The 13,998-nt window shown below is 35.2% G+C and overlaps 1 protein-coding gene across 1 annotated transcript in view; it reads left to right on the top strand.

Moving 5' to 3' along the window:
• Window positions 1-9,226, top strand: part of LOC124594204 (putative thiamine transporter SLC35F3) — a gene marked incomplete at its 5' end in the record, with an annotated part of 324,621 nt that extends 315,395 nt beyond the window's left edge. Inside the window, one exon of the mRNA XM_047132567.1 lies at window positions 8,765-9,226. Coding sequence (XP_046988523.1) covers window positions 8,765-8,817 — 53 coding nt within the window. The remainder of the gene's footprint in view (window positions 1-8,764) is intronic.
• Between the last annotated feature and the right edge of the window lie 4,772 nt (window positions 9,227-13,998).

Raw genomic sequence — 13,998 nt, 5'->3', positions numbered from 1 at the left:
GGTAAGGAGTCATTCCAATCCCAGGAGCGGAAAGACTTACCTTAGGGGGAAAAAAGGACAGGTATACACTCGCACACACACACATATCTATCCGCACATACACAGACACAAGCAGACATTTGTAAAGGCAAAGATAGATAAAATATAGATAAATACAATATAGTCATCAAACTTACAGCAAAATTTTTGAAAAATGGTTGACTAGTTTACTTTGAATTACACAGTGCTCCAACAAAGGCTTTTTTTTATTTTTTTAAAAAAACAGCAGTTTGCAAGTTGTCTGTTAAAGCTAACTGTGAAAACCAAAATGCTATCTGTGATAATGTGTACTTTCATTAAAATTTTTGCAGTCAGTTTTAATTACAATAGCAAATAATTCTCCCAAATATATTCTTTCTCCTTATATATAATTTCAGACAAAAAAATTGTACACAACAATGTGAAGTTTTGTTTTCTTGCTTGTAGACAGTTTTGACAGAAAATAGAGGAGTAGTTCCTATGGCTTATTGGCTTATAATTATAACTTATTGGCTTATGATTATAATACTACTATGGAATCTGAATCATCTGAAATGTTTGTAATCCTACCTATTTGCAGATTAAAATATGTTAAGAACTCTCATTTAAGCTACTATTCTCACAGTTCCAGCAGCTGGAGAGGTCTTTCTCATATCCTGCATACCAGTTTTGATACCAACTGGTTTCCAGTTTATTTTAAGTGAATTCCCAGTCAAGTTGTTGTTTGCAATAACAATAAACAAGGCTCAAAGTCAGGGGGAGTGTGGAAAAGGAGATAAGGGGATGGACAGAGGGGCAAGGGTGGAAACTGTCATAGAGAGGGGAAAGAGGAGATGGACAGAGAGAAAGAGAGGAGAAAATGCAAAGAGATAGGAGGGAGGAGCTTATGGACAGAGAGAGGGGGAGGATGGGGTGAGAGACAAAGCGAGAGGTGAGGAGGGGTTGGAGAGAGAGAGAAGGGGTAGAAGGTGATAAGGAGTATATCTAATTTCCATACACATATAGCACCTTTAAAGCACTGCTGGGTTCACTGGTATCTTAATGATAGAAAACAGAGGGTCGCATTAATGAATTATACAACAGAAAAAAGACTAAATTCAGAATGAGGAAACATGAACTCTGGTGTACCACAAAATATGGTGCTTGGCCTACTTCTGTTCTTGGCCTATGTAAATGATTTACCTAAGACTCTGGAGGACTCTTCAAGAACTATGATGTTTACTAATGATACTAGTTTACTTATCAAGCACTCAAACAAATTCATAGTGGATATAGCAAACAGTAAACAATTTCATATTTATAAAGACTTATTCCTGTTCCAGATGAAGTAAAATGAGTTTTTACAAGCCTAAGAAACAGATATCAACAGACATACACTGTATGAGGTTGCATGTGCAAAGCTCCTTTGCATGCAGATGGATTGTAAACTGAGATGCTAAGATTGCATGGATAAGTTAACCAAAAAGCTCATTCCTTGTGCTTTACGCTTAGGTATCTTTCTTATTATGTTGACCTGTGGACATTAGTGCAGGCACACTTTGTGTACTTCCACTCACAATCTTCTGGGACAATGTAGTTAAGGGCAAAGAAGTTAGTTAATTAGTTTCATGATCCATAGATCATTTGTACGATTAATCATAATGTAAATATGGCTACATTCTGACCATTTAATGGTTTTTTTTTTCTGAACATTGAGTTAGTAAAATATACCCACCACCACCACCTTTTTACATATTACCTAAATAAAAATTCTTCTATGAAACAGAAGTACTTACCAAGGAGAAACTTATCAGTTCATTTTCAAATTTATCTTTGCTGTCTGTCAGACATTTTATATCACTGGGTAGGTGATCAAAAATTTTGGCGACAGCATTGTGCACCCCCTTTTTGTGTCAGATGTGGAGTAATTAATATCATTTTTTCTTCTAGTATTTTAATTCTGTACCACATTGTTCCTTTTGAACTGAAATGGATTATTTACTACAAACTATTTGAGGGAATAAATATATCATGAAACAGTATCAAAATCCCTAACAAATGTCTAAAAGATTATTGGGTTGAGCACTACAAGTATCTTAAAGATGAAATACCCCAGTCATTATTCCATATGACATTATTGAATAAAATATCCTAAATGTGCCAAATTATTGTCTTGGTTCTCCCCAAGATTTTCAATGATTTGAAGTGCAAATGGGCAACAAATTTTGAAATTTCCACTCTAGTATTTACTTCCTCGCCACGTGTTACACTTACCATTGGTGTAGTATCTCTACATTTGCAGAAATTAACATGTTACATCTTTTTGAAACTGACAGTGAGACCATTTACAGAAAACCATTCAACAATCCCTTTAAGAACATTATTTGCCCTTTATTCTGTTGCTGTTTGTGCATATGTATTGTTACAATGGTAGTGACATGTGCAAAAATAACGACTTCTGCAGTTTTGCATTAGACAGGAAGTCATTTACATATACTAGAAACAGTAGTCAACCTAAGATTCAGCCCTGTGGACTCCAAAAGCAATTTCTCCCCAGTCTGAAGAATCTTACATGCTTACGTTGGTTCTGTTATTAAGTACCATTTCCTGCGTTATTTTGGTCAGATATGACTGTATCCAGTGGCTGGCTATATCATGAATTCCATAAAATCTCAGTTTATCTACGATAATATTATTATACTGAAGCCTGCAGTAATAATATTGTATAAAGTTGAGAACCGAAAATCTTGTATTTCTTGTAGATGCTTTGCATTGATTAATCTATGCAAATTCATCAAGGACTAAGTAATATGTCAATGGTGCCTCTAGTGCAGAAGTTAAAAGGAAAAAGAAGAAGAAGGAGGAGGAGGAGGAGGAGGAGGAGGAGGAGAAACCTAGACATATAGATGTTGACAGTTATTGACTCAGATAAGTTTAGGATGGCTGAAATGTTCTGTAGTGCCTTATCATGCCTTCCTAAAGTTTGTTGTTAAGCATGTCATGTGTAATTAAGTTTGTTGGAACTTAGTAAGCTACAATCAGTCTGCTCACCTGTTTTTCCAATTTGTGAGCTTAAGCATTTCTTGTAAGTACTGCATCTGCAGATACAGTGATATTTGAAAGTGTATCTCCTGCAAAACATAATACAGTTTCCTTGGTTTTGTAGCCATAGTTTAGCACTAATGTGCAATAAGCAAACTGCTTAAAAAAGCTACATCAAACAAGTAAGTAGCTACCCAGAAAAGATGATACATAGATGTCACAAATAAACGCAATGAAAAGAAGGTTTGTGTAAAAATTCATTAAATATTGAAGCTACTAAAGTACTATAAAGGCAATAAAGTTCATAGAATTCCAATGAGCAAAAAAAATTTGTTCCAGCTTTCATGAGCTCATGTTGATGCTGCATGATACACTATGACAGCAATGTCGATCCAGATGCAGCATTTTTGTCTTAAATGTATAAACATTAAATAACTACAGACTACTAGCAGGTTTCTAAATTTGATGTACAAGTAAATTGGTAACTCTTTCCGGAATAATAAATAATCTTTCAGCAAAGCTGTTTGTGGCCTTTATTGGCAAACTGGTGTTAACAATTTGTGTGAATATCCAAAAGATTTTTGTTTCTCATTATTTTGTTTAGCTGTGCAAAAGAAGTGAGGCATACATGAGGAAAAGAATTTTGCATATTGTTGCAGGAAACTGCTTTGTATCCAGTAAGAAATGTTTCTGTGTACGTTTTTCCCTTAAAAAAAAGAGAGGGGACAGTGGGGGAAGGGGGGGGGGGGGAAGATGTCATTAAGATCATCATGAAGGTGAGAAATTATGATAAACTACAATACTGTAAATTCATGGAAGAAAGCAATAAACAAAGTTGAGCCTGAGTATGAGCAGCCTGCAGCTGATGAATGGGTGGTGTGTAGCATAATATATTTCACTGGAGAACTGAAAAAATGTGTAAATAATTTAACTCACACAAATTTGATCATTGTGAATGTTCCACAACATCATGATTTTCTGAACTGTTCATGTGTGAACCTTGAAATCAGTCTCACAAGCAAGAGTTCCACAGAAATATGTATTCATTTCCAGAAAGTTGATGTTATAAACAAACATTTTGAAATGAAGGCTCTAGACAGCTCACTGCCTTAATTTAAATGCATCAGGAAAGGAGGTACTTGTAGATAAAATGTTTACTTGTATTTCACAGGACAATGAAATTATGAAGTGGTTTAAACACAGTAGGCCAGAAAATAACAATCAATTAGTAAAACAGACACAAATTACAAAATGGTTCAAACCAATAAGAATGGAGTAGAAATTTTACAAGCCTCCAAAAACAACTTCACTACTTGACCATCACCAGGAAGCAAAAACGACACTCAACAAATACACCAAGAATTTTTTAGGCATGACATCAGCTGCAGAAGAAGAAAACGAAGTACCAGCTGCAAAAAAAAAAAAAAAAAAAACACAACAGCCAAGCAGACTGCACAAGGAACAGCAAGCAGATGAAAAGTAGTGCATCCATCTCCTCTGAAAGAATTTTTAACTACAGATACAAAGAACAAGAACTACCCAAGATAAGTGACACCGCTACAAACAAGTCTAATCTGTCCATCTTCCATCAAAACATTAGGGGACTTAGCAGCAAAGTAGATCAGCTATCAGTTAATATAAATGACAGAAATTGTACGAACAATGGTAAAATATTATGTTTCACAGAATATCATATCACAAATGTCAATAACTTGTTACTTTTAGATTCTAACTACAACATTGCAAGCTACTACTCTAGGGACAACAAGGAAAGAGGTGGTGTAGCTACTTTTGTTGAAAAAAATATGTCATATATAGAGCAATAGATGTAAGGAAATACTGTTTAGAACAACTGTTTGAAGCTTATGTTACAGTAGAGAGCTCCCCACCTGGAAATAACTTTAGGGTCTTTTTGGTTCAAATAGAAATATTGTTACCTGTTTTATTTTGTAAAAATAATGAAATTATCATTCTGGGGGATCTTAACGAAGACTTTTTATGTGAACACAACAACAAAGTAGAGCTCCAACATCTGATGAATTCATATAATCTTCTTCCAGTAGTTTGACCTTCACAATACGATTTCACCTGAGAGTCAGACTTTGACAGACAATATATTTGTAGATTTCAATAGGTACCACAGCTTCACTGTCACCTCTGTCTTGGATGGACTCTCTGGCCATGATGGACAACTCCTCACTCAGCATGACAGTACAGCCTTCAAGAAATTAATCCTCACCTGGAAATCTATTAGACCAATGACTAGTGATGCACTTGAAACATTTAAACAAAAACTGCAACAAATGGACTGGAGCCCAGTATACAGGGTGAATGAGACAAACCCTGGACCACAAAGGAATTAAACAATGATGTAAAACAAAGAGAGAACTTAACATTGCAGTTAGAATGTCTGAAGACATAATGAAAACAGGCCATTATGAAATGTACTGTAAGATACTAAAGAAGGTAATATATATATCATAAGCATTGTATTATGAGAAAGACATTGATTACTCTCATAACAAAACGAAGACTGCTTGGAATATTGTTAGAAGGGAGGCAAGGAAAACCATAAGAACTTTTGAAGAAGCCAATATTTTCAACAACCACTTCTTGTCAGTTTCAGAACAAACAGGCTGCAAGAGCTCTGTTAATGAAGTTCTGAGTCATATGCAAAAGACTATGCACTCTATGCTTTTACAAATAAAGTTCCGGATTCAATTAATGACAAACTGGTAACACTAGGATTATTTTGTGACTTGTCAAAAGCCTGTGAACCACCAAATTCTATTACAGAAAGCAGACCTATTAGGAATAAGTGGCGTAAGAAATAAGTGGTTAGAATCATACTTCAAAGATAGAAAGGAGAAAGATAGGAAGCAGATAGTACTTATGAGATCCATAGCGGCCTGGTTTCATCTAATTGGAGAACCATTAAATGTGGAGTGCCCCAGGGATCCATTCTTATTCCTTTACTGTTCCTCATATTTATAAATGACCTACCTCAGTGTACAAAGCTCCACTGATTTTTTACCATTTTCACAGATGATACCAAAATTATGATTGATGGTCATACATGTGAAGATGTTCAAGGATCTGTTAACAATATTCTCATTGATTTAATGAAATGGGTTAGCACTATTGGACTCTCATTGAACTTTAAGAAGACCAACTGCATTCAGTTCACTGCAAATGCTAAAACTGAGGATGGGTTAACTGCGAAGTGTGTACAGAGTCAATAGCAAGAGTTAAAAAATGAAGTTTTTAGCTCTTGTAATTGACTCCAGAGTAACATGGTCTCATCGTATAATAAATAAATCTTCAGAAGAGACTCAGCTCACTGATTTTTGCCCAATGTGTTTTCTCCAAGGGAAGACACATAGACACAAAGAAAGTAGCATACTATGGGTATTTCCACTCTCTTATAATATACAGTACTATATTTTGGGGAAACCAAGCAGTAGCAGAGAAAATGCTCTTGGCCCAAAAATGTGTTGTACAAATAATGAGCAGCGTTGACTCTGGATGTACTTGTAGAAATCCTTTTACAGAAACTAAAAATTATTACTGTTACTTCCCTGTACATCTCTTCTCTTACCTGTTTCATCAGGAAAAATACTGAGTTTTGTAAAATAAATAGTGAATACTAAGGATATGATAAGCACAATTACCACAATGATTGTAAAAACCTGACTGTGGTGCAAAAGGGTGTGCAGTTCTCTGGTGCAAAAGTTTTTAATGCTCTACCTCCAGATATTAAAAGCAAATTTGATAACCATTCCTCTTTATGGAGCATCTGAACCAATTTCTACTGGAAAGGTCACTTTACAGTTTGGAACAGTTTTTTTTTAGCCATAGTGAGAAAAACCTGTTAGATCTGTGGACCAGAAATTTTGAGTGTGATATACCATAGTGTACATATGAGCAATGATGTAGGTACCATACACATGTAAAATTCATAGTTATTTTCACTGGTTATGTGTTTGCTTTTCATTTTCTGTGTCTAACATTCACAGTAATCTATCATTCTTACCACATGTGTGAAATGAAACATGGAGTGTTACTTTTGCATGATTGACTGCTTTAATACTACCTATGTATAGATTAATTACTGAAGTACTCAAGTTTATCACAGTTGGATTGATAGAGCTAGACCTGTAATTGAAGTTTGCTATATTTTCTTATTCCATCTTCAAATGTGATGCAGCCTTTTTACTGAAATCATAAATATTACCACAGAAAATTAAACAATGTAAACTCCCAGGTTGTCATACCAACAATATAAGGAAAAGATAGACTGCTACTCTGTACAGGTGACATACTGAGTTGAGACTGGCACAACAAAAAGACACGTACATATTAGCTTTTGGCCATAGCCTTTTTCTGGCAAAAAAATAATAAATAAATAAATAAATAAAAACTTTCATTTATACATGCAAGCACACCTCATGCATGCAAGTCCTATATCATGATGTGCTTTACTGTACAAATTGTATGACCTACAGGACCAATAATAAATCAAATCAAAACCACCATCTCCAGCATCTCAGACTGGACCTGCCGGAGTGGTGGTCATGAGCGTGTGTGTGTGTGTGTGTGTGTGTGTGTGTTTCCTTTTCTGAAGAAGGCTTTGACTAATGTATCTCTGTCTTTTCACTGTGACTGTCTACATCTCAACGTGTCGTGTCATCTTTATGATTAGCAGCAATCTACCCCTTCCTTAAATTGCTGATATTCCAGAAAATTAACGTTTTTCCAAAACATTTTCCAAGGTACAACATAGTCAAATACAATGGGAAAAATCTTCTATAGAAATTTATGGTATTTCAGTTGAGAAAATCTTGTCAGTACTATATTTAGTTGTCTATCTGTTATGTTATTACTCTTCTATACACCAATAATCAGAAAGTGAAATCAAATTAAGGAGAAGTGTTATGAAAAACCAGTTACTAATTAAATGCATTTTGAGGTAGAAGCTCTTAGAAACCAATGCAAATTTCCATTTTCAAAGCAGGGAAAATTATCAAGACATTAAGAAAATTCAGTTCATTTGCAGATAACACGTTACATAGTAAAGATAGTTTCAAGATACGAGCTGGTTTATGACCGACAAAGCATGGCTTCATCCAAATGTTACGTAACTAGTTTCAAAAATATATAGAATTTTACTTATAACAAAATTATGTAAGGGAAAAATTAACAATATATTCCAAATACTTTTAATACATTATATAGCACTTGAATGTGTAGAATTCAAAACAGTTACAAATGCTCTAGAAACACACACTTGTTTCTAGCGACAACAAAAACTGTAGGAAATGGTGGACCCTGCTTATGGCTCTATGCAAATTCCTTCTTGTGATTCAATCACTAGACTAAAGTACTGACCAAAATACATTGTGTGTTTCTAAGAACACTATCCTCTGGGTACAACACTCTCTGTGATTATTAGGTAATTTTGTGTATTCTAATAATCTGTTAACAATCTTTTATTACATTGCATACTTTAGAATGTGCTTTCTTCACCATATTTCCTTCACCAAAATTTTGCAGTTCCTTAGAATCTGATAGTCTTGGCCCCCCACCAAGCCTGCCTCTGCAAAAACAGTTAAAAATAAAAGCTACTTACACTGAAATATCTTAGTAACTTTACACTCTGAATAAAATGTGAAATGTACTTTATCAATGCATCAATGAGATGTTGACATAGATTGCGCTTGTGTAGGTGGAGCCGGCGCCACAGGCATGGCGCCGGGGCAGCGGGCCGGCGTGATGTAATCGACTACCGCACTGGTTACATCCGGTCACATCTCCGCTCACCGTCTGGCCGTGTGCGGTGACCCGACCCTGAGCGCAGCGAGCCGCCCTGTTAGTTGTGTGATAATATGGACACGGCGCTGCCCACAAATTCTTAACTCTCTCCTGAGCTAGACTGTGTTCATTAAGGCATTTTCTGCAGTAAATGTGACAGAAAATAAGCATCTCTGTCTAGTGACGACTTAGCACTTGAGTACAGTTTCATGTCTGTGACTTTTTGAGATAGATGTATAATTTTATAATTGGTTTTACCAAAGAATAACTGCAGAAGTTAATACTTGAAAGTATAATTTTGAATAATAAAATTTCTATGAACTGTAAAATCAATTATAGACAAATAAATCTTAATTCTATTTGAGGTATCCTCATATTCTAGCATTTTTATTTTCATATTTACTTGGAATATCCTAAAAAGAACCCTTTAATCTAAATATTATCTAAAGCTATATTATACAAATACTTGTAGTGTGTATGTTATACAGTACTTTTCATTGCAAATGCATTACAGTTTCTTCCTCTTCTAATGAGAGATGAAATACTGAAATAGATGAAGTAGGGAAAGAATGATTGATTGTACACATTTACACAATTTATCTTCAAATTTCCCACAGCACTGATGTGTAGGTATATTAACAATGTTCGTAGTTTCTGCCCTGAAAACCAACTCTTGGAATTTTCTAATGGAATATGAGAGAGATACTGCCTCTTTTTTCAAATGTGTGCCAGTTCAGATTCTTCAACTTTTCTGTTATATTCACCCTTCCCTCCATTGTACACAAAAGAGCACACATGCCAGCAGTACTTCAACACTGGCATTATAAGTGTTTTGTGAACAGCCTATTTTTGGAACAAACTGCAATTTCCCATTATTCCATCAATGACTCAAAACCTCCATTTCTTTTATTTACAACTGACCCTCTGTGATCACATTCCTTAACGTGGTTTTCTCTCACATTTTCATGTGACATGATAAAATAACTGTTAGTAAAAGAGTACATTTTCATAGTTTGTGAGGTGTACAGTAATGACATTTCACTATTTAACTGAATGTTACTAGTCTTTTTATTATACAACACTTTCTCACAAATAACAAAGACTGTCAAGCTGCAAATGGAGAAACTAGAATACCTGCAGATTACAATACGCGTATTAACTGAGTTGGTGCAAGCAACCAGACAGTGTCATTTGAATTTGTAGCAATGCAACACAAAAGCCATGATTTCATTCCTTCATGCTGATGTTTAGAAATCTTGTAATGTGTAGAGTAGTTACACAAGCAACATTCAGAAGCCCATATCTGATGGTCATTTAGATGAAATTGTTATTCCTGTGTACAGCACTACCAAAGTAGTTGGCAGCAAGTTATTGCCATTTCAGAGGATCTGTTAGTAGAGAGTAATTAACATCCACCTGGAGCCATGAATTCCTACAAAACAAATATAATGCAGCAAAAGTTGAAGTGTGGTCACAGAAATACCCGAATGCATCAGAAAACTCTGAAGCTTGACTTACAGATAAATAGTAAGTACTACTAAGCAAGACCTTCAAGCAAAGTTTGTTTATGACGTACTTCTAAAACAGAAAAAAAGATTCTTTGGATTTTGAGTGTTGCAAACTATAACACATTCATAAATAACCTAACCTATTGCAGATTCCATCAAGTAGGGAAACTTCAAAAACACTGAATGAAATAATATAAACATTAAAACAGAGGAGCAATTGACAGAGCATCTTCCTTAGTTGTGCGAACAATCAGCTATAATTTATTTCTGTTTATCAGTTATGTAATCAGAAAATCAGCCACACTCTTGTTTTTCTACTATGTCCATAAGAAGCCAAAGAAATTAAAAGTGAGGTTTTGAGCATATACAATTTAAGCAAGAAAGGCAGCAAATTTGAAATTTGAAATCTGTCTGACGTTATTCACTGAACAGTCAAATTTTCAGAGCAGCTAAAAGTTACAGACAAGTGATTTAGTCAGAACAAGGTGATACACACTGAGAATTAACAACATTGGATGACAATGCAGAACTGAAACTCATACTTAACGGAAATTTTATTTAACTTTGGCACATGAGTAAGCAGTGGCCTGAGTCCATCGATTACTATCAACAATTCAACAACTGATTTCATTGCACTTTTTTTTTATTTCTCCAAATAAACATGTAGCACTGACTTTATTAATTTATACTTTTAGCTTTTACACAAAGTTGCAGATAATTTATACTGAACTGCCTGAACATTACTTTACAAAGACGCAACAGAACTGATATGAAAAAGCTGCTCTGAAACACATTTCAAAAACTGCCCACGTGGTATCTTCTTAGACTCCTTTTCAAACATAGCATCCAGTGTATTTAGCTACCTTGAACTAAGATAAAAAGTATTCTTTGTAATGTTAAAGATAATCTAGGTCTCCAAAAGTGTAGTGTATTCCATGAAAATGCGGCATGTTGTATGTAAGTGCAGCCTATCAGAATACTCAATGAGAGAGGCAAGGAACATCAGCAACACACCCATCTTAAAGAACCAAACAGATCAGCTGTCACTAAGCACTGCCTAAAATATAATCATGAAATCAAATACGATGAGACAAGTATCATGCTGATGGTGCAAATGCCAAGAAGCTTGGACAACATAGTTAAGGAGTCTATCAAAACAAATATGTCGGAAAACCTAATAAATAGGTATGGTGGTTTCAGTTCAAACAAGGCTTGGGGTCTGGCATTCAATTTATTAAGATCTCAGCAGTTACCCCATCCAACAGATTTAGAAAACACCACAAGAAATTGCGTTTCACAGAATATGAATGTGAGCTCTGAAAAGAAAGTGTATCAGAGGGCACGGTGCGCATTGGGAGTCAAACCTGACTATAAATAGTTGTCCAGGACTAACAATAGTTCACAGTCCGCCTGGAGTCAAGACAGCAAGTACACATAACAGCAAAACTCAAAGTACCGAAGAAGATGGCTGGACAAATTGTCAAAATATCGTGCATAAAATGAAAACAACAACACAGTAGAACACACAGAAACACATCATTATCAATTAGGTTACATCTGGAATATACAGGATTTTGTCACCAACAGGAATGACTAGAGCTTACACACTGATAAACCAAGAAATCTAACATTTGACTCTCGAGTATCAATGAGGCTCCAATTGTGAGATTAAATACAGAAGTTAATATAAGTGCTCAGTCTTAAAGTGGTTTTTTTTATATATATATATATATATATAAAATTGGTTGTTAAGATTCTGAGTCTTTATATTTTGTAAATTATTTTAGTACATATTTTATAAATGACTTGCATAATGTTATGAATAATGTTGTAGCAACAGAGTAATGTGTTAACATAAGAAAGTAGCAAAAATATAAATGTGGTAACAAAGTAATTGTATCAAAGTAAACTTGTAGCAATGCAGTAACGTAGTAATACAGATATATGGTAATGTAGATGTGTTTACATGTGTGGAACAAATGTGAGCCAAGATTTAACACGTGTGTGTAAAATACACCAATACAAGGGAAATGTTCTAGTTCACCCTTGGATTTCTCAGTTTCATCCCAAGCTTTTGCCACTCATGATAAGATAGCTCACAACACAATCCCAAAATAGGTGTTTAATCATCTTAGAACCATGTGACATAACCTCTAATTACTTATCAGCAATTATAAATTTACTGTAAAACATATGTATTGTCTATTTACAGTAATACAAGGATATGTAGTCATAAAAAACACAGTTAACTTACAAGTTTGGTACCTTTTCAACATTGTTTCTTCCTCCTATACCTTCTGCTGACTATGAAGTTCTTTACATTATTAATTTACCCTGAACTACATAGTTAGTGAGAAAAGCAAAATAAAACCTAAAATATGATCATAAATGAGAAAAAATAAATAATATTTATAAACAGCATACAGCTTTCTTAGCTTCAAGTCAATGGCATCCACAGACATTACTTTGTCTTTCTCAATCATGTGTGTGTTAGTTACCATTAATTAGTATAGTATTCAAATTCATTATATAGGTAGAACCATCACTGACTCATCATAGTGTACTACAGTTCCAGATTCTATCCACTGTATTATCTAATCATCATTTTAACTGACAGCTCCTAACATCAGTTATTGAATAATTATTATTATTACCATTAAGTCACTGTAACATGCATCATAGTCTTTGTACAAACCACTTTCAATATGAAAAGTAGATTAATCACTGTAGTAAATCCTTCAATCATCATTATGTAATCCAAAGGGAGCCTTGCTCTAGTTATTCCCTGATGTAATCGGTAACACCATCAATGTGCTACAGGTGATTCAAAAACTTTTTAAAAACTGACATGGCACATTGTGCTTACAAAAAGAAGCAGTAATCACATAGGAACCAGGAATTGCAAAGGCCAACCAGGTCTACTAAATGGCATTGCAGTTATTTAGTCACTTGCTATAAATGGATGCCCACTGCAGGGGATCCTCAAAGTTTTGTTCAGATGCATGGAGACACACCTCATATCAATGCTGCATTGAACAGCACATTCTCTCACAGGTACCTGGTGTATCTCAAAGACATCCTGCTGCCACAACAATCCTGTTCATTAGATCCTCAGATGTTGTAGCACGTGTTTTATACACAAAGCTCTACAGATACCCCCATAGGAAAAAATCAACTGGGAAAAAATCAGGTGATCATGGTGGCCATGCAACTGGCCCACACCAACTAATCCAGCAGCCGGGAAAAGTTACCTGTGGCTGTGCCCTCATTTTCTGCTGAAATGTGTGGGGGCTCTGTCATGCTGAAATCAAATGCGGCAATGAATAGGTATGGGAATATCATTCAGCATGTGTGGTAAAACAACCCATAGGAATATGAGATACATGTGACCATCAAGCTGGTCCAGCAGCACGTATGGCCCAATTAAACAGCCCCACGTGACCATAGCTCCCTCTCGATGTGTTTTTGACCCCCAGCTCCTACGTGATTGCTAATCTTTGTTGTAAGCCCGATGTCCCATGTCAGTTCGTGTATGTTTTTTTGAATCACCTCACACATTCACTCAACAATATAATGCAGAATAGTCCCTACCACCAAGTCCGACATAACTTTCAGCTTATGTCATAATTATAATAATAGC

This window comes from Schistocerca americana, chromosome 1, assembly GCF_021461395.2.
Source record: "Schistocerca americana isolate TAMUIC-IGC-003095 chromosome 1, iqSchAmer2.1, whole genome shotgun sequence".
Classification (NCBI taxonomy): Eukaryota; Metazoa; Arthropoda; class Insecta; order Orthoptera; family Acrididae; genus Schistocerca; species Schistocerca americana.
The sequence above is the reverse complement of the archived record's forward strand: the minus strand, read 5'-3'. Positions and strand labels throughout refer to the sequence as shown.